General features: G+C 46.2%; 2 protein-coding genes across 2 annotated transcripts; both read right to left on the bottom strand.

Moving 5' to 3' along the window:
- Positions 1-17,350, bottom strand: nalf1a (NALCN channel auxiliary factor 1a). Its single transcript, XM_062380705.1, has 3 exons — positions 16,077-17,350; positions 3,707-3,878; positions 1-1,997 (listed from the first exon to the last, which is right to left on the bottom strand). Exons 1-3 carry the CDS (start codon positions 16,773-16,775, stop codon positions 1,699-1,701), a joined length of 1,170 nt encoding a protein of 389 aa, XP_062236689.1. The 5' UTR covers positions 16,776-17,350; the 3' UTR covers positions 1-1,698.
- A 1,522-nt stretch (positions 17,351-18,872) lies between these two features.
- On the bottom strand, positions 18,873-23,329 carry lig4 (ligase IV, DNA, ATP-dependent). Its single transcript, XM_062381080.1, has 3 exons — positions 23,215-23,329; positions 20,668-22,738; positions 18,873-20,491 (listed from the first exon to the last, which is right to left on the bottom strand). The coding sequence occupies exons 2-3, from the start codon at positions 22,728-22,730 to the stop codon at positions 19,822-19,824; spliced, it is 2,733 nt and encodes a 910-aa protein (XP_062237064.1). The 5' UTR covers positions 22,731-22,738; positions 23,215-23,329; the 3' UTR covers positions 18,873-19,821.

Raw genomic sequence — 23,329 nt, 5'->3', positions numbered from 1 at the left:
TGACCTGTCCTCATGGTCAACGTGCACTTCAGCAGCAGCAGCAGCGGCCATGCAGGAAAAGAACACAACACAACGGGATAGATCAGCCCTTTAAAACTCCTCCCACTGCTCGTGCGCTTACACAGCCCTTTGCCAGTGAGGGACATGGAGAGTCGACAGGTTGATTGATTGACTGATTGGTTCTTGGACACTTGCAGCGGAGCGGCCACGAAGCGAACGCTCACACCGGCTGTTTCCTGCTCGATTCTGCTCCACGGCCACGATCTGCCTCACGGGCCTCATCTATCAAACCAGGCACAGGACGAGTTCTCAATGTGAATATGGAGGATTTAACAAATCTCATCTGTTCACATGTGCACATGAAGGCACTTTGAATACAGACGCCACCAGAAGATCTACTGTGGGCACAGAAATCCCTTTGAACGTCCAAGTCGTCTTAATATGTGGAATAGAAGGAATAAACTCTGTGGTTTAAAGTGCTATTTAAACAATTAAGAGATAAATGTTCTAAGTGAATAAAACAAAAACCTGAATGAACTGTTGGATCCTGTTTGTAGAAACTCGTGTGGCAGATAAATGAGGCCCCTGGTATTTTGACTTCATGCATGTCCTCACAGTCACATGTATGACAACTGTAAATACCCGACTCCGCTGTCTGAGGTAAACCGCTTAACCACCGCTCCACCTCCTGACGTCACCACCCTGTAACCACGAGCTGAACCGTCATCCCCCAAACTCGCTCCACGGCCCGACGAGTCCGAGGAGACCGAGTGGACCAGTCTCAGAGCACTTAAGGTCCTACAACATGGAGGCGTGTCACGTCATTGGTTGAAAAACGGATCTCGTGGGACAAAACCCAAGCTGGATATCGGAGAGAAGAGGAATCACAAAGATCTATTTGTTTTCAGAGACCCCACGTGAGGAGAGATGAGCTGGTCCTGGCAGAAGCTCCAGCACATCACACACAAGGTAGTTCAGGAGGTGGAGAAGGAAGTGAAACAGTTGATATGTCAAAACATTCTGGCACCGAAAAGCAGTCAAAGTGTGAAGAGGGATGATTAGAGCCCGACCGAAACCAATGTGAGGCAGTAAAAGATTCCAAATACCGATATATCGGCAAAGGAAATGGAACTGAGGCTTCATATTTTACCAATTAACCATAAAAAAGAAAACGCACAGACGACCAAATATGTTGAAGTTGACTTAAGAAAATAAACATATTCTGCTTTGTATATTCTGTAAAATAAAAGTTTCAATAGTTGCAGAAACATAAGCTGATGAATCGTCGGGTTCTAGAAAAGATCTGAGATGCCACCCACCCACACACACACACACACACACTGAAAACAGAGGGAAGAAAGGAAGGGAAGGAAGCGAGGGAAGGAGAGGAGGGACAATATGCTAGAAAACATTTGGATGGAATAGAAACAATGAGCAGGTTTCAAGTGGCGAGAGGTCAGTTCTTTAGGGTGGTTCTCAAACGTCTTGGTTTGTCTATGTCCAGTCCCAGCACCCTTAGCTCCAGTTAAAACCCTCCCACTTCCTGTGGTTGATGGTTCATCAGCGGCAGATCGAAGAGGCATTTCCCACCGCGTCTCGCCAGACGTGTCCCCGGCGGCCATGACACTGTAAAAGCCGTAAAATCCTCTCGAGCGACATCACTCTTTACGAGCTCCGACCTTGATTTGACCCCAAGGTTCACTCCTCGTTAGAAGCACTCTCCTCTGGCGAGAAAAAGGCAGCCATGCCCACCAATGTGGAGTTATGGGAGGCTGAAATGACGATAACAGTGTGTAGGAGGACGAGGGCCAGCAGGCAGATCTTCAGTCGCCCGCTGCACAGTCTCGGGGAGGCAGCGGAGGTGACCGAGGCCCCCTCGGGCTGACAGGAAGACGCAGTCCTTTTTAAAGTCCCGCCAGAAGGGCTGTCCATTTTGGAGTCCCATCGGACGTCACAACACTCTGCGTCGCTGTCTGATGGATGATCTCCCAAGAGTCCTGAGGGACAGAAGACACAGGTTGATTAGAAGATACGGGATTTAAGACAAGGGTCAAGGTCACGAGGTTCTCTGACGGCTGATAGCAACTAAATGAATCGATGAAGGAGACAGAAATCTATAATTAAATCTATTTTATTTCACTTCTTTTCTGCTTCTCTTAGTACCAACCATCTAATTTGCAGTTTAACTCCAGCAGACTGATGCAGACCTTCTGGATGCATTGAGAGAGAAACCCAGCAGACCTCGGCTCAGCAGGACCAGACACAGTGACCCACCACTGAACTCAAATTAAAGTCCACGATCAGTGGGGGGGGGGGACACATCACTGCAGCGGGTGATGACTCGAGAAGCCTCGACTGGACGTCTTGAGACAGTGAACTGAGACCAGTGGGCGGGTGACAGCAGATCTAGGTCACGCTGATCCGACACGGATTAGGTTCTACACCCAAAACACATCAGGGTTTAAGAATGAGAAGCAAAACTTTTTTTTTAAGAACATCGGAGGTCGATGGAAGTGAAGAGGAAACTCTTCTCGACATCGTGTGGTCACGTACACACAACACGTCTCCGAGACTCCGGTTTCCATTCATCTGACGCTTATTTCATTCATCTGCCAAAGAAAAGGATTTAAATGAAAAGAAGCAGAGAGAAGAAGAATCGTATATAATCTGTTCTCTTCTCTTTCACAAGATGTAAATTAACAAAGCAAATAATTCAATAACATTTTGAATTCCCTCACGTCCCTCTTCTAGTCCCTGAGTTATGATTTATTTTTAAAGAAGCTCACAACAAAAGTGAATCAACATATTTCTTTGTATTTCTTATTGGTTTTTAATAAAATGTTAATTTTGGATCCTTTGTTGAGATTCTTCCATCAACTGCTTCCTCTCACTGTGAAGCAACGCTCCATCGATTTGGTTCTGAATCTTTTCAATATCTCTGTTTCTTTTAAGTTAAAATAACTTTTCTGGATGATGGTGGGCAAAGTTTTCTTCAGAGCTTTATACATCATTTGCAGAATATTGTAATCTTCTAGTTCCTGAAACAAAAATGGATTCTTCCTGTATTTTTCTTTTTTCTCTTTCACTAAAAAGTGTTATATGCGAGTACAGTAAAGTTCAGTTACCCAGCATGCCCTGGTCTCGTAAGATGCAGCACTATGTGTGGTGTGAGAGAGGATCATCCCTCAGGTGGAGCCGGGCCGAGGGAGCCTCAGGGTTTTGCTTTGCCGGTTGGGGGAAACGATTGAAGCAGAAAACCAGGTCGTTCCAAAGAGTCGACACACTTTCTGTTGCCTCAGAATAAATCAGGGGTGAGAAGTAAACACAACCTCCATCGCCCCCCCGCCTGAGAGGCGCTTCAAACTGACGCCGCCTCGCCACCTCTTCCTGGGAACGTCGGCACGCAGCCAGTGTCCGGCCCTCTGAGGAGGAGTCCTCGTGATTACTACTGTATGAACCGCAGTAAATATAGAGAGGCAGGCCAAGTTCAATTCATCAATGCATTGTTAAACTGTCCTGTGGGCCCTGCAGAGCTCACACACACCACTAGATGTCATCAGAAAGCCTTTCCAAAGCCCTCCAGGAAGATCCAGACAGAGAGGAAGCACACTGAGCACGAGTTCACACGGAGCCTCCCTTTATAAAACGCCATTCACCAGCAGTAATTACATTGAGAGGGATTCCTCTGAGGTGTGTGAGTATTGACCTGTGCAGATGAAGCTGGGGCTGCCGCCGTGGATCAGGTCGTCGTTATCCGGCAGAATGAACGGACAGCTCTGCTGGACCTCCAGGCAGTACTGCCGGCACGGCACCTTCTTCTTACACGACTGCTGGGTGGTGGGGAAGTACTGGGCACAGAGCCAGGGCTTATAGGCCGTCTGGGGGGGAGAGGAGAGTTAGAGAGTAAACCACGACAAATAAAATGAGAACATAGATGGATGTAGAAGATGTAGAATAACTTTGAAAACACGTTAACATCAGACTCGGGCTGCAAAGAACAAATATTGTTATTGTTGAGTAACCTTCTAGTAATTTTCTGTGACCCAGACATGATCATATCTCTTGTTATATAACTAATTCAACTCTAAATGTGATTTCATCCTTCATTTACTCTGCTGCTCCTCCTTCTGTATCATTACCAACCACTAACCGGCGACAAGATTAACCTCACAACATACACTCGTCCTTTCTGTGCTGAAACTTCTGTGAAAATAGAAACCGAGCAGACAATTTTAGCCATAAGCTCAAGTATCCTTGAAGCCATCAGTCACGTGTTGAGTCTGATGTCAACAAGGCGAATGTTGAGGAGTTTTCATGGTTTTCACTCAAACAAGGAGGTGAAGACTTCATTGTGTGAGCGCTGGTTGTACAACCCACACAAGGTTACGTTATTGTCGCTGTGAGTCGATGTGTCTCCAGGAACCAGCACAGCGTGACATCTATTGTCTTGTATTAAGTGATGCTGTGTATGGAGGGAGTGATGTGTCACACTCAGGTAACAGTCATTTACAAATCCATAACTAACTGTTAGCAGCAATTAATGACCAGGTCACAGAATACTAAATGTGCTTTACGCTCGAAGACGTCAACATGGAAAGACGACTATAGATTCAAGCTCTTGAATCTATAGTCGTGTTTAGTCGTGTTTGGTGTATTTGAATGTTTAGAATGTTTTTCAATTTGGAATTTATCTCCTGGAGTTTGTGTTTGAAAGCTGCTTCAGAGTTTGAAAATGAAAAAATCGTCGTCTGTGGCCTGGTTCTCGTTTCTGCTCAAAGCTGCGTTGCTTGTAAAACACGTTTATAAAATCTCTGACCTGTGCATTGTGGGTAACACAGGGACTAACGTCTGTGCACTGATTAAAACACACATTTCCTCTGAAGGTTTACTGCATTTCATTCTCAGAAGTTTTGCATCTCTTCTGCTTTATCCTGTAGAATGAAGCGAAAACAGTCTCCAGACATGTCGTCACAAACACAAAAAACCCACAACAGAGAACACACACAGTTAATTACATTGTCGTTTTTAACCACAGGGGGACGGGATAGTTAACTGTCATTGTGGTCGGTGAGACGTCGACATGTTTTGTTAAATTACACACAGAGCCTCCACCAGGCTGAAAAGGTGACCCCCCCCCCCCCCCCCCGAATCTCTTAAAACGCAGAGAAATCCCCCAGGCAACTGATTTGTTTCCATCTTTAGAACGAGAAAGACAAAGATAACAATCAGGGTCAATTATGATCATTATAAAAATAATCTGATTACAGTGATGGTGATGAGAATCATAATGATGACAACAACATGGAGCAGAGTGATCCTGTTTGGGTGTGGTGTATGACTGTACTGTACGGATTTCCAGGAAATACACTGATCCTTCGGAACAATAACACAAAGGATCCATCTCTGTTAGAGTTGTTGTTTTTCCGTGGATGATCTGTCGTAACAAACACGTTCTTTCAACCCGTGACGACACATCTTTGTATCTTCGAGGGTAATTTGGACAAATCGCACACCGAGCTGAGGAGGAAAGCGTCTCCAGGCCAAGATGAAAATCACAGATCAACTGATTACGTCTGTTTCAGTTGTTTTTTTTGTGCGTCCTGTTGTGTTGAATCTCTGACGGCTTCCTATCTGTGCCCGTTTGACTTTAATCTGCCTTTAATTCGGGTGATTTAGCATAAATTCTGGAGGTAATCCGCCCAGGGGCTGCCACGGCGATCAACACAGAACCACAACACTCCCATCGCAGTCAGACGGGGAATCTGGGTCCTCCTGAAGATGTGTGCTGGCAGTTGCCAAGGTAACAGCTTTCTCTGCTTTTCATTAAAGCTCAATGGGAACTGCCCGGCTCCGTGCCGGTCCTCTGTCTGTGTGCACGCCTCCCAGCACGCGTGTGTGAAAGGGGAAGCGTATGAGAACAAATTGAGTTAGTCAGGAAGCAGGCCTGCAGTCCGATCGGTCTAATGTGTGATCAGTGTGAATGGGAACCTGGCACTGAAAGAGCCTCATGCAGCTCAGTCTGAAGCCCGGGGACACAGACAGGAACCACTACGAGCTGGTGATGGTTCCCAGCAGAGCTTCATGCCCCCCCGCTCATCGCAGCCCCGGCTCGGCCATTTGGGTTTCAGCCCTTTTCAGGCGTCACGTCCGTCAACACTTCTTCTGTTTCAAGGGTCAAATCGAGGAGAACCTCGGTCCTGATGTTGTGGAAATTGAAACTGATGCAAAGGTTGGTTCTGCCAGTCACATGCACATTCATACAGCGCGTCTATGTTCTCAACTTTCCCCATAAGCTGCAGAAATCGTTACCACTGAACCAGACAATGAGCGATGCCTCTGTTGCCATCACGGCTACGACAAACCTTATTGAAGCGAAGGAATCAGTCTCAGTGAACTTGTATCTTGCATTTATATCTTAATAGAAACGAACAACTATTGAAAACTACATGAAATGAAGCGATACTAAGATTTGCTCAGCTTCAGACGGATCCATAGCTCATCACAGATGGACCCCACCACCCCCCCTCCGTGACTTCTGTGTGGCTCACTTTGGTCGCTGCGCCGGTTCACAGGAACCAGCTGCCTTAGACTGACGGCTCAGTGTGAAGGACCAGGGCACAGGGCTTCCCCTCACCATTCACATGTCATGTGACACAGAGAGGACTGTGGGATAATCTCTCTGCTGCCAGACACGGAGGTGTTCGCAGAGTATGAATCCACAACCAGGAGGAAATGTCAAACATCTAATAACTTCAATGACATGAGACAAATTGTCCTTTTACTTTGAGAGTTTTAGAATCAGGCTGATACCTTGGATGGTTCAAATATGACGGCTGCTAATCAAGATCTCTGTTCACAAAATGAAATTCAGCTAAAAGTACAGTGTGAAGTATTTATTACTCGTTATGTCAAGTTAGTTTGATTAATTAGCAAAACAACTGTGATAAAATCAGCCTACGTCACAAATGAAGTGCCAGGTTAACAATAAGCCGATATATCAAGGGGTTAAGCCCCCGGGTGTGTAACAACTTTAACTCAACACAGCCTGAAGTATCAACACACACTCTAACACACAGAGTGGCTATAAAGTGAAATGACAAAGAAGGCTATAAAAAGCGTATGAGTCAAGCTGCCGTGAGATCCCAGTTAGAAGCTGAATGACACAGATCATTACCACTCACACAAATCATGGTGTCAGTGCAACAGGAAGCAGCGCTCACACTACCTCAGCTATTTCCAGACCTGTTTCTTCCTTTTCATTACAGCTCGGGGGGGGGGGGGGGGGGGGGGTAGCCCTGTAATGTACTGAGTGTGCAAAAAACATTAGATCCATGATACTGACGACTCTCAAGTTTAGTATTTGAGAAAGAAGGGTCGGTCCAAATTCTGAGGCAGCTTTCGTAGGCTGATCAACATAAATGAAAAGAAACAGCATCAATCTCGTCAACGTTTTTTACTTTGATGAACTCACAACTCAATAATCTGGCAGGACATGGGGGGGCGGGGGGGGGGGGGGGAATAGTTGGTTTGTAATTTCAGTGCAACTCTCGGTTCATCGTCCACCAACTGGAAAACTGCAGGTTCAAAACGAGCTGCAGTGGACCACTGTTTAAAATGTCAATTCAAGTTATTGATGAATCCATATTGAAGTACATGTACATTGGTGAATAGTAGTTTTTTTCAGGTATCTGTACTACTCTAGTTTTAATCAATTCAATGAAGAATGCGTACTTGTGCCATCTCTGTTCACCACTCTTACATATTAAGCTATAAAGAGTGAAAACGTGTGGATTCAAAGAATACAACTTAATCAAAATAGTCAGACGTTAAACTGTATCTTCTGGCTGCAGCTTTATATTGAATATACATAAATAGCACTGACGTTAAATGAAGGGTTTTCTTTTTAAATAACAGAATACAAAGCACTTATATAGCTGATGTTAAACCTGCTATTGTCTGTGGACGACTTCATTATTTGTGCAAAGTGTTCACATTATATATAAAAACACAAAGAGCCGTGTCCCTTTCTGTGACACACCTGAAGAAGAAGGAAAACAGTAAACAAGGGCCTTGATTAGGGATCCATCAATCGTATTGACAGGCTCCCAGAGGCTTCCAGAAACCATCAGCCCTTTAACTGGAAATGCAGCAAGGAGCAGATGGCATTATGGGATGTGGGAGCGCGCGGCCGGACTGACACGATCCAGGAGGCTTTTTATGACCCGTCTCCTGCGTCAGCCCCTGATACATGCATGGACATGGAGGACTGGTTCAACCTATCAGCACATAAAGATGTAGGCTGCATCCTTTCCCCGAATCGATGTGTTGCAGATTAGTTCTGAGAAAACATGATCATGAATGTGTATGGCAGGATTTGTTTCCAGGCTGGTTCTACGCACAGATTTACTAAACAGGAAGATGTCACAGCTGCCGAGGGAAACCAACCCGATGTGTGGATCCGTTTGGTTTCACGCGGAGTCGATTAGAGTCACAGGATCTCTGTTGACTTGTTGATCTGCAGCCTCTCCTCTCGTCTGAGCTCGGAGAGGCCGATGAACAGGTCAGCGTAACTTTCAACACGAGGCCGTCACCTCCAGCCACAGCGGCCGCTCTTCAATAAGAGTTCCATAGAGCTGCAGAAGCTTGTTTTAAAAAACAGATGGAAAACTAATATCCTACCATCATTGTGTTTTATTTATATTTTCTACTGGACTTGCATTATTTAGTCCCTCAACTCATTTTGTTATTTTTAATCTCTTTTATTTCCTCTTTTAATTTGCTCTATGTTATATTTATAAACCTTGAATTTACCTTTGTGTATTGAATAAGCTTTATAAATAAAACTGCTTGATTATGTATCTTACTGTCTCATACAGCGCTGAACTATATGAAGGTAGCTGCCACAGAATGACGACAACCGTTTTGGCTAAATGCTTAAAAAATCATTATCGGCCAAGTGTTGGCAGGATTGATGGTGAGGGACGGAGGAGGAGTGATCGGCCTGAGGGGGCAGAGCGATCGGTGTAAAGATTTATTAGTGAACAAGGGAGTGAAAGGGTCAAAGGTCACGGTGTGAATGTCCGTGTGCTACAAACAGGTGAGGAACAACATCAGAGAACATTCACCTCAGTCACTGCATAAAACGCTCGAAACGGGAAGGCAGAAAAATCATATTTCTTTATGACACAATACTTAATACAAAATGTGACAAGAACAAGTCTACGTTCATGTCAGCAGCTCTTTAGGCTGAGACACAGGCTGAGACACAGGCTACTATGTTCTTGTTGGAAACACGTTGCTGGTCTGGAATCTGAGGTAAAGGGGGGGCAGACACATGCATTCAAAGCTACGTTCAACAACGTGGTCTAGATTCATGTGAGCCAGGAGCCAATCACAGAGCCAGGGAAGAACAGTAACACTTGTGGTCTTGGAAACCAGGAACCAAGAGACGCCTGATTGGAATTCTTTAATTAAACCAATTCTTCCTCCGAAGCATCTTTCCGAAGCCAAGACAAGTATCTGCTGACTCAATCTATAGAGTTTCATGACCTTTACATTTTTCCAGGCTGACCCACAGCAAACTCTGAAACATCCCCTCATGTTCTCTCTTTTCTTTTTCCACTCATCCACTGCTCGTATTTCCCTTCGCTCCCTCGAAAGCATTTGAAAATGATGTCAATCAGCGTCTGGAACTTCTGAATGAAAAGCTGTTCATCAATTATGATGATACACATCCAAGTTTCAAAGAGGGATGATTTTTAATAAACTAAAAACATCGTACAATCCTGCAAATTCTCAGTTGGAAGCGCAGCCGACTCCCACTGTCTTACTTACTGCACAGGACAGCAGCATACATCACCAAACCATGAGTTTAATGGAAGAAAGGGTCGATGAAGCATGTTTGTTATCGGAGGAAACACAAAGGCTTGCTCTTATACATAAAGCAACTCATGCCCAGTGACAATTCATTTAACATGGGCCTCAATCATCCTAATGGGCCGAACAGAGCTTAACAGACACTCAAACACAACCTCTTACCCAGACCACTGGGCTCATGCAGGCCGGGTTTAAAAAAGGCTTTTCAAAGGGGCACCAGAGGCACCTTACAGGCGAATAAGAGGAAGGGGGGGATAATCCCATTAGGGCCAAGTGGTGGGGAATTTAACAGCACACGGGATATTTGGGCGTCATCACTCTGATATCGGACATCACCAGCTGTGGCTGCCAAGAGAAACCAAACCTCCAGCCGACTGCGAACAGACACCGTCCACATCAGCCTAACGCACAGTGACAGGGGTTTACATTCACCCTGTAGACAATAATCCATTCAAACACCTATGCAGACAATAGGACCGTTAGACTAATTGATGTCATGCCCATAAATGAACGGCGGTATTAGTTTGACCCTTTCACGGCGGAGGAGAAGAAAAAACATCCTGCGTTCCAACATCTTCATTTTCTGACATTTATGAGGCCGACGTGATGAATGTTTTCATAATTAAATTTCACTCGTTCCATCATCGCCTTAAAAAGGAGAACACATCGGCAGCTAAATGGAATTCATCTCCGGGGAGGATTTTTTAAAGAAGTCATTATAACACATCTGTGCAGGTCCTCCGGGACTTTAGTGGCTGCATGTGTTCAAACAAAGAGTCGGTTTGAATCTGAAGCCTGGAAAATAAGTTACGTAGCATAAATACATTTAAAAAAGGTCTTATTCTTTTTATAAATGAATATGAGCTCCCGCTGTCCCTCCATCCACTTCCTCCCCGTGGAGCTGTTGGCGATGCTGCATCGTGGACAGGTCGCCAGACGAACATTCACACCTACTGACAATTTAGAGTCGGAGAAGCCAGAGCACCAAATCCGTTCAGACATGGGGGGACAAGCTAACACAAAGACCCCACACAGACCAGGATTCAAACCAGGAACCTTAATTTAAACAGGTAGAACTGTATGTGCAAGGATACAGAGACAGATGAAGCGGACACCCTGATTGGACATGATTTGGTGCCAACATATGTGGATGGTGCAACACTGATGGGATATATTATATCTTGTCATCTATTTGTGTGCGTTTCTGTTTCATGGTTGAAGGTGGTTTCGATGTTTTAAATTAAAAACCATGCGTCCTAAATGGAATCGCTCCCGTCAGCTGAGATGATGCTGCTCCGATTCACTTCACCGCTGATTGACAACCCAGCGATATGTCAGAGAAATTACTCCGCATGTCATCTATAATGGAAACGCCACCGAGGTTAAATTAGGCCTATTAATTGGGCAACCCACGTTAACCCCTTCTGCCTGGCGCGTTTCCCTCCCTCCTGCCGCCTCCTGCACTTATCTCATCTGCTCTCCGTGCAGCGCTTCACTGTTAAAGCAACATGGAAGCGCCTCCGTGCTCTTTCCTTCCCTCTCTCCCCGCCTCCTGCCTCATCAGCATGCCGCTCAGGGACCTGCCCATTCATAAAAGAGCTGTCGTGGGGTGGGCTGGGCAAAACCCTCTCCAAGGTCAGCGTTCACTACTGCTGCTGCAGGAAGACACAATGGCGGAAAGCACATGTGAGCGGTTTTCCGTGTGCAACCTGCAATGCACTGCAACAACCTTGGTTCACTCGTGCACGGCTGCAGTGACGTCTTTGTGCGAGACGCTTGTGCCCCATGATGCGTAGATGTATACACACAAAACACAGCCACACAAAGAACACAACTATTAAATTCACACAAGAAAATTATGGATTTACATGAAAATGTTGTCCCTTCACTGACAAGAGGAAATCCTCACATTGTCCCCTGATGTGATTCCTATGATACTGACTGAATATTCAATGAACACGTTCAAATCAGAGATCAAATCAAGCAGTACGGCAAAATCTGCATAAACAGATTTATATTACGTCACAGATTATCTTGTGCTATCATTTTCATAAATTAGCCCACTAAAAAAAACATGCTATTAGTGTTTCACATGCAGCTACTGACATTCAGTAAAGAACAGCTTGTGCATGATAACAGACAGTATGGAGTAGATACAGCTGCAGACTCGCTCTTCACTTAACTGAAGTACAAGACTCCTTGTGGGACTGTTACTCACTTAAATTCATTAGTTGATCAACAGAAAGAAAAAAAAAAAAACGTCCATCTTCTCCAAAAAGAAATGATTTATTGATTTTCCTTGTTTGTAGCATTTTTAACTGAGTATCTGTGAGTTCAGGTCTGTTGATGAGACTAAATATTAGATTCAGAGATGTAGCCAATTACGAGTCGGTCTCAGCTGTCAATCATGATGTTAAGCCCTGTTTTTGTTTTAATAGCATTAAAAAAACAATTAAAACCAATATGATTTGAACTCTGACTTTTTAGCTTGGTCCTGGTGGATTTAAAAGTGTTTCAACTTGTTACACGTTTAGATGAGATTTTGTTAAAAAACGACAAACACAGGAATATAACTAAGATGTAGAGTAACCCTGGATTCTTTCTAAATCCTATAAGCCGCCCCCCCCCCCCCCCCCCCCCGTAAACACACCCACACACAACCAAACAGATTCAAACAGTAACTTGATACTTTCTCAGGCTATTTGCCCTCTTTTGGTCAGAGGAGCTGCCCGCTATCACATGAAGGACGAGCGAGCGCAGCAGGGTTCAGTGCAGATCAGTAAGGATCAACCTCTTAGTAATGCGACCACCGCAAACATGTTTGCGGCCGAAAAGGATCTAAGGAGGAAGGACGTTGTGGACGCTGTGGACACTGTCCTCCTTTCCACTTGTACACAACCTTGGCTAAGATTAGACATGGAGTTTGACCTGTAGGACGTGGAGAAGGATGAGTGCACACATCATGGTAGTGATGTGGTGGTGAAAGCAGGAGAGAGAGCAGCAGGACGTGAAGTAGAAGCTGGAGCAGATGAGCGAAGACAAGAGACTCAGTGATAACTCGGTCTGAGATGAGACTGAGAGCGACCAGCAGGTACCCACCAGAACAACTTAGGGATTTAAGTGAGAGAAGGAAAATCTGAAGTTTCTTAAACTTTTTTCACAAATTGAGTAATTCACACAGTAGTTTACCAATGTTAAAATGCAGTAGAAATAAGCCCGGGATCTTCATCATATCTATATTTGTGTTAATGTCAAATTTAAACCTTAATTTTACAGAATAAACCAGGCAGGAAACATCTGCCGCATCAGTCAGGCTTTACTCTGGCATTACAGGTACGGAACCCTCCATGAAACAACGTGATTTCAGTGCTGAGATCACAGTTCTTTGTTGGAAGCAGTAATTTCACTGCCAATGAGCCTTTGAGAGGCCAAGTTCGTTTTGGCTTCATTATTTCCTGTGCAACTACAAGAGTGTCTGAGATTTCAGCTGAACACTAAATGCTGGAAAACGCTGGGGCTTCTCAAGCAAGCAAGCGCGTCGGGCCTGGACCTGCTGTCAGGATGAATGGAGGGTTTTCACCATCGAGGATCCCATTGAGAGGAGCGAGTACAGCTATGTCCACAGTGTGAAGCTTCACCTGAGGCTACGGGAATCAAAGCACCACCTGTGGACCAAAGAACCCACTCTTGCAACAACAAACACCGCTCTCCATGTCAAATATCCTCACTTGAAATATCCGCTGGCAGACGCCAACTCTAACGGCCTTCCCTGCTGCCACGCATGTCGAAACGAGACGTGTGAGCCACGGATCTATTTGTTTAATGCATCCACACTTGCCAGCTCAGTGTACACTGTAATCTTGCCATATTTACAGAGATTACGTATAAACCTGTCAGAGCGGAAACACAACTTATAGCGTTCGGCTTCTCCGCGGCAGGTAGCCATTAACTCAACAAGAGCTTGACATTATCGCTTGAGTCACGCTGCTCTCTGCTGCAGACCACATAGACGGGACTCGGGAAACCTATAATCACGTAGGGGCAGGAGCAAGGCCGTTGTTAGAGAAATTAGCAGCTTGGCGAAATTACTGTTTTCCCTCGAAATGCCAAACGACAAGGGCCGAGGCCGACAACGGACAAAACATGAATCATGAGCTGGGCTTGAGTTCAGCCGAGGGAAAGAAAGAATGTCACACACGCAGTCTTGAGGGATCTCGTCGTTTCTGAGAGGAGCTTCTGATCGGCGCGGGCCTCTGCATATTCCAAAGCTGCAATCAATCTTGACTGTGTTATAGCTCAGGTCAGGCTTAACCGATTCATTAGCGCAAATACTGCTGATGGGATATAAAGCCTCAAATGGAACTAAAGCTGCATCTAATGATTATTGTCGTTATTGATAAATGAAGAAGAACTTATGGATATTCCGTTTGCAGCATGGTCAGACTTTGACAGGCAGGTAATTGATGAACATGTTTATGATTGATCCGTTAATCAGATAATCACTTAGATGCTCAGATGTCAAACATCTTCAGCTACAAAACAATGACAGTTTCTTTTGTGTTTAAAACATAAGATCCCTTAAGGTGCAGCAGTCCCCAGCTGCTCGTCAGTGTTTGTACGAAGGCTGAAGAAAAATATCTGTTGTTTTAGAAGGATTAACACTTAATACAGGGAATTAAAGAGAATATTAAGGGAAGTAAATAAATGTTTGATGAATAAACACACACGCACAGACACACACACACATCTACAAGTTAATGAAGTTATGCCTGTTACAGCGTTTCTGCAGGTTTCAACAAGTGACCTACACTTCCCCATGATGGAAACTTTATCAGTTCTGTGTTGGTCTTGTGTGTAGTTTTATTATAGGGTCTAAGTATCTGTACCACTGAGAAAGACAACAACACACAGACATTACAAACTATGTTTATGCTGCTTCTCTAAAGAAAAGACCCAGAAGTATTAAAGACCTAGTAGAATATAATTTAACATACTTTTTAAGAGCTAAAATTCAGATTATTGAAAAAAGACTTGTTGCAGAAACCCTGTGTTAAGGCTTTTCTTTAACTTCGATTAATTGTTCGCAGCCTCAACCAAACCTAACCATAACCAATTCATACCGAACCCTAACCCATGTGACCAGGATGTCAGACCTGACCTTTAGCCTTAGGGCCTGGATTTAGTTCACATGTCCTGAGAAGGTCAGTGTTGTACTGGAAAGCTCCTACAAACAACAAACACACACACACACTAAACCTAACCTAACTTTAACCTAAACCTTAACCTAACCATAACCTTAACCTAAACAGAGGCTTAGCCAAATCTTAATACAGGTCTTCACCTTAAAGCTAACATTTAGGGGCCCACAACAGCGGTAATAACCTTTAACTGAACGTAACCTGACCATAACAAAAGCTTAACCAGTAATACCTGGACACACACACACACAAACACACACGCACACAGATTTATGAAGCAGTACTTCCATGTGCTTCTATTTAAACTCATATCATTATCAGTCTGATCGGAGATTTGATGTGAATGAGAACGGAACCGGGCGGAGTTCAGCACCGCGGACAGCTCCGGAGCTCTCCGCGGTGCTGAACAGCAGCGGGGCTCTCGGGCTCTCTTGCCCCGCGGACGGTGATACGCGAGGCGGATAAAGACGAGGAGCGAGCCCGGGCCTGGAGCTGAGCAAACACACACAAGCCTTCCGCGACATTAAGCAGAGGAAACCACCTCTTGACTTGAATGAAACGCTCTCGATGTGGAGTGGAGCGGCCATGATGAACACCTGGCGGACTGCGACAACACACACACACAGACACACACACAGGCCCCAGAGTTGTGTGCAGATGGCAGCACTCTCCTTCCGGCTCATTAAGACCTCACAGGCTGTAAAGGCTCATTCAGAACGTGTGCACATGTCTGTGGATGCCGCACATTGGGGCCTAAACGCGGCGAGGAGATGAATGAACATGAGGCCCGGAGTCTCCTTGAATCTGTCACCCGTCTCCATGGCGACAGAGGATGAGGAGGAGGAGGAGGAGGAGGACCAAAACTGGCATCCACACCCGGGCCCAAATCAACAGATGGCCACCCCCACCCCTCCATCACCAGCACCGGGCAGCAGCGGCAGCAGCAGCAGGCGGTAGCAGCGGCAGCAGCACCCCTCCCCTCTCCCCTCGACTGCAGCCTACCTTGCACTGCTCCATGCACGTCCTCACCGAATATGCCTCCGGCTCGTATTTCTGACTCAGGAGCTCAAAGTCCTCGTATTTCTCCTGGGCGTGCTGGTCATAGCGCTGGTACGCCTGCACGCACAGGCTGCACCGGCTCGTGTCGCCGTCGCCGAGCACGTCGAGGCTGCAGTTCAGGTTGTCCGGACTCGTCGATCCGTAGAACAGGTCCAGCAGCGAGTAGGAGTTACAAAAGGAAAGGTACAAATCGCTCATATTTACAGCCGCCCGCGTCCCCTCTTGGTCGGAAAGGCCCCTGCACAGATGGTCGGCGTCCGCGATAGCGAAGCAGTTCTTAGATAAACTATCCCGGTGGCAAGTTTCGAGGCGCCACAAATGTTTGGTGGAGTTTCCTATAAAAATAGCATCTGGGTTTCCTCTGAGGCTGGGGTGCGCTGAGTGGGTCTGGGGGGAGAGGCGCACGGAGGAGGAGGAGGAGGAGAACTTGTCCCGGGTGCGGACCAGTTTGGCCTCGGCGCAGAACCACAGGTGATCAGAGAGCAGGATGGTGAGGAACAACAGGGATGCCAAGGACAGTCGCCATCGCTGCGCCCTCTCCGAGTCGGTGAATGGCTTTTGGTTGTCTCGGGGGGGCTCTAGCCAGATTTGGAAGCCGTCGTCATCTTCTTGCTGCCAACACGTCCCAGCACCCCTGGTCATATTTTGGGAACCGGCCACCGTGGGGGCTCCTCTGCCGCAACAGTCATTGACGTGGGGTCGGCTCCGCGTTCGCCTCCCCTCGGGTGTCGGGCGGTGGGTTGTCCCGGCTGGCCTTCGCGATCACCGGTAATTCCCATGGAAAGCAGCGGGGCTCGGATGGGGAATCAGGCGCTGGCGACCACGGGCCGCATCCTCCATGGCTGACCGGTGAAGCCGCTGTCCTCCTCTGCGCGTCGTTTTCACAAACACTCCCCGACGCCTTTACGTTTCCCCCGGCCTCTGTCGTGCGCTGCCCTCCTCCAACATGGCGAAGCGGTTCTCCTGTGGTGTCGGCGGGTGGGCCCGCAGCCTGTGACGGACCTCCTCTCGTCTTCAAGCCCTCACCGTCCTCATATCGACGCCGTTGTCAAGTTGCCACCATGTTCGCCCAGGAACCGTGTGTTCGCAGGAAGCTGTGTCAGGTCGGCGGCAAATAACCCGCTGGGCTTCCGGGGTACGCCTTCACAATAAAGTCCACGGGGAGCCTTTTGTTGCCTCGTGTCAAAACCAGGTTCTGTCTTTATGATCAGAAACTATGATCCTGTTCTCATTATTCATATCTATAAGATCTATATACATATATGAATAGGTATAAATTTCTAATTGTATAAAATATGATTTAGTTATATAAGCATGTATGTAAGTATATATAAAGATGGGTGATTTTTCACAATAAGAGATGCTATATGTTATAAGGACAATGTGCAGGAGGACACTAATGTGCACATTACATTTTGAGTTTAAAAAAGGGGAATCATTCAAGTTGTATCTTATGTCTCATGTTGGAAAGTTACATATTGTGTTTAATTTTGAAGATCACCGCCTCTGATTTCCGGTTTATTGCTGCTTCCTTCTTCCTCTTGACCAAACCTCTCCATCTCTGACGTTGTGCGCGCGCACCACAGTCGAAGCATCCCACGGTACAAAGGCATGTCAGTGTAAAAATACTCTAATCTAATGAGTTTCAAAGTAAATACACATTTAAACTATTAATGTGTAAAGAGCAAGAAATAAATAAGAAACAACAGTGAAACCAAACAGGTGGATAATATATACTGAGGAATAAAGGGGGTTTGGGAGTCTTATTTTGAAATACACAATAGCAGAATTGTTTCAGTTGTGGCTGACTTGACTTTGAACCAACCAGACAGGTCACTCACCTGATTCCAGCCTCAGGGCAGAAGCTCTAAACAAGAGAGAAGGAGCCACTTTGTGCGACTGCATGTTGGACTCCATTTAGAATCAGTCCCAACACAGACGTGTGCATGTGTCCAGGAGCTTTCCTCTGTTTGTGTTGTGTTGCTTCTGCAGAGAAGACGATTTAACCAGAAAGGAAATGTGACCTTTACCAGTGAAATCCAATCAGTTCATTTTTGAGTCTACGTTAAAGTTTGCAGTAACATTTTAAGGAAGTCCCTCAAGCTGATCTGAAGAAATCACGTTAAAGAAAAGCATAAAGATAATTGTGAGGCCATGGACCCTGACCTTTGACCTTTGACAATTCAAATCAAATAAGAATCTTTCAATAGAAGTAAATGTTTGCCCTAAATGTTAAGGGATTCCCTCGAGGCGTTCTGGATACATCACAATCACAAGTCAAAACACGTGGTTTGAGAGGTGACCTTGACCTTTGACCTTCAAATTCTGATCAGTTAATCTGAGCCACTTACTAATCGCTGGTTCACTTCCTGATCGATGATGTGGAACAGCGACAACCAGCTGAGTGAGAGCTCCTTCCCCGTCCGGTCGGGTGCTCCTGCGCTGCGAGGATCTATAATCGCTCACAGAGCCGGTGGTTGGAGTGTTCGTTGAAGCCTGGCAGGAATAAGCACTGGCTGAGCACCTCAAATTAAAGCCTGTCAGTCAAACGCTCCCTCTGCATCACCTGGAAATAGTCCAGAGTGGGCGACAGGTTACACACAGCTCATGAGTCCGGAGGATTTCTCTCTCAAAGCGTTTGAGACATTTTCTGACAAGTGGCAAAAGTTTCAGCTGAAACGGCCTCAAATGTCATTTAAAGGAATTTGTTTAAAACCCTTCAGGGATTATTCACACGACATGATTAGGAGCAGGTACTTCTTCACTTTTACTTTGACAATGTATTCATGCGGCATTTGCAATGCCCAAGACACCACAGGCGGCACCCTGCACCCCCGAGGCGACGGCTGTGAAGGTTATAACATATCAATGAGTCCCAGGGCACATTGGTGACATTTCTGGAGACGGGAAAGAAATGGCGACATCTTGGTTGAAGGGCCTTGAGCTGAAGTGGGTTTGACATACACCTGTGGAGCCCCTCGGTCTCTCTCTACCAGCGGAGCGCCAGCTAGCGAGCAGAGGCAAAGGCCAGCCCTTCACACACACACGTTTAAAGTTAATTACTAATTTTAAAAAACAAAATTATTATTATTAGAGTTGTATTTATTGTGTGATTCAAAAGAAAAAGCATAAAAGCCTAAAAGACACAAATCACAGAAAAGAGAAATAAATAATTCTGCAGTCTAACATTTTCTGCTTTGAGCTGATTTCAGACCTGCACTGAAGTCTGGATGTTTTCGTGGAATGTTCTGGAGGAGCTGGATGTGAGAACGCAAAAGTTCGAGTGAATTGATCCAGAGATTTTCCAGAACTTTTCCGCCCCTCACCTGAATGTTCCCCACATGTTCCTGTTGTAGTAGTGAACGAGTCACGGTTTTTCTCCAGAGTCTGAAAACTGCTCACCTTAAAGTTTTTGGCTTTAGAGGGAGAAAAATAATTCTCTTCTAGATTTAAAAACCTCATGATAAAATGATTCTGAATGCTAAAAAGAAAACCCGACACAGAGGAGCCTTAATGACTCATTTAGAAAACATCACATTTCCATGAAAGCCCTATTAAACGCTTTTTAAAAACCAATCTCTTATTTTTCTTTGAATGGTTTGTTTGATTTGATTAAAATCCCTTTATTTGAATGAATTAAAAGCCTAAAAACGAGGATTCTCCTCCAGCGTCTTCACCTGAAGACTCGTCAAACCAAGTAATCATTGTCATTCATCACATATCCTGCTTTGATTGAGTCACTCACCCACGAGTCTCTCACAATCTTAAACTTCTTCCTGAAGCTTCGCCTCAAAGTCCTTAAAACCAGAAGTCTCGTTTCCTCAGTGACGATCACATGAGAGACTCCCTCCTCCAACTGCTGCTCCACTCTGCCTCCATGGTACCGGAGCTCCAGCGCCCTGATGTCCAAACAGGACCCAGCTATGGCGGTTTCTGTTTCTCCTACGTCAGCACAGCTGTCCATGTAAACCGTGAATGGCCTGAACATGCTGGTGGGGAGGTCGTCCCAGCCGTAACGCTGCTCCACCTGCCCCACGTCCACGGCCGCCTGCTGGTCGCGGCTGCCGATGCGGTCGAACACCTCACGCAGCTGCTGCTCGTCCGTGTCCAGCTGGAAGCTGTCGCCGTAGCTGTCGTACTCCTTGGCGAAGTGTTCCCTGGTGGAGGGCGACATGTGGATCATGTGGTGCGGCTGCCATGGGACCACTTCCTTCTGTTGCAGGCACTCCAGCAGCCAGGACGCCCAAACCATGTCATGCTTGTTGGCCGATATCAGGTTCTTGACGCGCATGTTCTCCACGCCAGCGACCACACAGTACGTGTCGTGTCCGGGGTTCTGAACCACGATTCCTCCGCACCTAACATGGACAGGACACCAGTTACTTACAATATGATATTTTGTAAAAACGTAAAGCTTTTTTCATCTTTTTTTAATAATTAAACTGAGGTCTAACGTTTGGACCACAGCATTTAACAATCAGATAATTACATCTATGGTTTCGACAAACTACAAATTCATATATTTTCCTCGTACCTGACCACGCCCTGCTCCAGCTCGGCCTTTGGATGATCCTCGGTGCCGTTCAGGACGCAGAACTCCACATCTTCAAACATATCTGTCTCCTTTGTAACCCCAGAGAGGTCCTGTGGCTTGAAGTGGTCGATGAGGCCGCCCACCTTCTTGGGTTTGGGCGCCACCTTGCGCTTCTTCTTCTGTGGTTCGTCGTTGTTGATGCATAGGTGGCGCGAGGCGAGTTTCCCCAGCGCCTTGTTGCGGAACTGGTCCAGCTCGGCCAGCGTCAGGCACTGGTGCCACTCTTTGTCATCGCGGATCTTCTCGATCCTTGGGAAGCGCATGGTGCAGCTGGTTCTGTACATGTCGCTGCCGACTATCTCCGCCGCCTTGACTTGGATGATGACAGAATTGCAGGGCTCGATGTAGACTTCTGGCTTCTCTGTCGCACACAGGATGGAGGCGGGGGGGTCATTCTTCCGATAGACCTTCCAGTGCTTTGCGAGCTTCAATCCAAGGTCGTACAGCTCCTTCATAGTGTAGCCGGAGCCGATGCGACAGAACGAATGAAACACTGAGGGCTTCTCTCCAGGCTTCGGAGCCTCAGCAACGCCACACAAGAAGTGGGACATCATGCCGCCTCGTCTGCCTTTCCCCCAGTAGCCGCCAACGATCAGCAGGTCGAGTTCATCCATCAAGCCATCGACATATTCTGGCTTTATCTTTAGCCATCCTTCCCCTCGTTTGTCGGGTTTGTAGATGGATAAAGGATCCTTCACCATGATCCCCTCTTCTCGGCCGTCTATGGCCTCGTTGAGGGCATTCACCACCTCTTGCATGGTTCTGGCATCGCTCTTCTGCACCAGGTGAATCCTTCCTTTGACTGGCGTGAACACCGTGTTAATGACCTCTAAGCGCTTCTTCAGCGGCTCATTGCCAAACTTCTGGTTATTGATTAGCAACACGTCAAACACACAGAAGCAAGTCTGCAACCCAGAGTCGTCCATCAGCTTCTTGATGTCGAACTTGCTCCCCTTCTGCATGAAGGTCTCTGTGGTCGGGTTGTACGCCATCATCTCCCCATCGAGGATACAGTTCACCACATGACTTTTAAACACATTATGGATGTGAGGTGTCAGCGAGCCCTCCAGTGGCGATCCTCCAAACTGCTGCGTGTATTCAAAAGCATTCCGAGTGAAGTATTTGTACACGTCTCCGTCTTTGTGCAGCTGGATTCGCTCCCCGTCCAGCTTGGTCTGGATGTAAAAGGGGCTGTTGCCCATCTGTTTCTCCACATTGCGGATGTTAGCCATAGCTGCTAACATTGGCTTGAAGGCAGAGAAAAGCCCGATGGAGGCTTCACTCAGAGACAAGGACGGGTCGTGGAGCTGCTGGCAAACCTTGTTCAAGTCTGTGTTGACGTTGTAGAGTTCAGCAGCATCTGGGTGGAAGACCTGGAGAACAGTTTCTTTGCTGACCCCGAGCTTCATGTCCTTCAGAATCATCCTGATGAGCCACTTCTGCTCGAGGGCGGAGCTCTGGGTGATGATGTGCAGCAGACTCTTCTTCACCAGATCCTTCTGCTTGCTCCCATTGTTGATCGCCACTGAGTCCAGGAAGTCGTTGACTTCTTTGATGCTGAGGTTCCCCTGGCTGGTGCATCGCTTCTTCAGCACAAAGTATGCCATGCCCGCAAAGTCTCCAGATTCCCCCTGGGACGTGGTCGGAGCTCTGTAGTTCAACAGCTTATTGGCCTCCGGGCCGTTCTGTGGGAGGCCTAACACGTTGATGTAGAGCTTCGCCAACATGTTCTCCTTGATCCCATAAGCCATCCGCTCGCGTTCAAACGAGGGAACGATGAGGCGCAGGGCTGGGTAGAAAGAGTCAGTGGTCTTGGGTTTGTCTTTGTGGAGGGCCGAGTGGAACTTCCTCCACGACTCAATGAAATCTCTGAGGATCTTGGATTTATCAGGACGGAGTTTAGACTTCTGGATTTTCTCTAGAGTGGTGCACAGGTGAAGGAAAGGAACCTGAGCTGCAACAGAGGGTTCTGCTGCAGTGTCACTCGTGGAAGGTTCCTCCATTGTGAGATCTGTAACACACAGGAAACGAGCTGGATAATCAATTCTGACAGATTCACAATAAGAGGAGGTGGTGATGGAGGATTTAATGCTGAGCACACTCATCAGCCATTACACACATACAATACAAGTTTAAATATATTTACATCAACACGAGGAGAGAAGACTAAAACTCCAGTGATACTTTCAAAATAAAAGTCACAGTTGTCGCGTTATGCCCGGACATGTTTGTTCAATAGACTGAATAAAAAAGGTTTGTCCATATGAATGAGTAACATGTTATATTTGTATATTATATATATGGTTTGTGAAATCACCTTCATGTGATTTTATCTTCACAGAAAACGAAACACTGATAAACGAAGCGTTTTAATTTCCTTTATTTAGAAAAAACAAATCGCTCTTAAACTCAGTTTGAAGCGCAGGGACGACCCGTGTTGTACAATCAACATTTTAGTTAACTATTAGTCATAAAATTCGCCTTTACCTTGTTTATTTCCTCCAAACAAACAACAACACAGAGAGAGAGAAAGTCCACTTCCTTGTTGTCAAAGCAGGTACCTGAGTTTAAAGTGTCCTCCTGGAAACAAGAGCCGAAAATT

This window comes from Platichthys flesus, chromosome 22 (assembly GCF_949316205.1).
Source record: "Platichthys flesus chromosome 22, fPlaFle2.1, whole genome shotgun sequence".
Classification (NCBI taxonomy): Eukaryota; Metazoa; Chordata; class Actinopteri; order Pleuronectiformes; family Pleuronectidae; genus Platichthys; species Platichthys flesus.
Note: the sequence above shows the minus strand (reverse complement) of the source record. Positions and strands in the feature narration are given on the sequence as shown.

Coding starts and splice junctions, on each gene's coding strand:
- nalf1a (XM_062380705.1), bottom strand. CDS start 16,775: ATGACCAGGGGTGCTGGGACGTGTTGGCAGCAAGAAGATGACGACGGC. Junction 3,879..16,076: donor CGTGCATGGAGCAGTGCAAG/GTAGGCTGCAGT, acceptor TCTCCCCCCCAG/ACGGCCTATAAGCCCTGGCT. Junction 1,998..3,706: donor CCCCAGCTTCATCTGCACAG/GTCAATACTCAC, acceptor TCTGTCCCTCAG/GACTCTTGGGAGATCATCCA.
- lig4 (XM_062381080.1), bottom strand. CDS start 22,730: ATGGAGGAACCTTCCACGAGTGACACTGCAGCAGAACCCTCTGTTGCA. Junction 20,492..20,667: donor CTGGAGCAGGGCGTGGTCAG/GTACGAGGAAAA, acceptor TGTCCATGTTAG/GTGCGGAGGAATCGTGGTTC.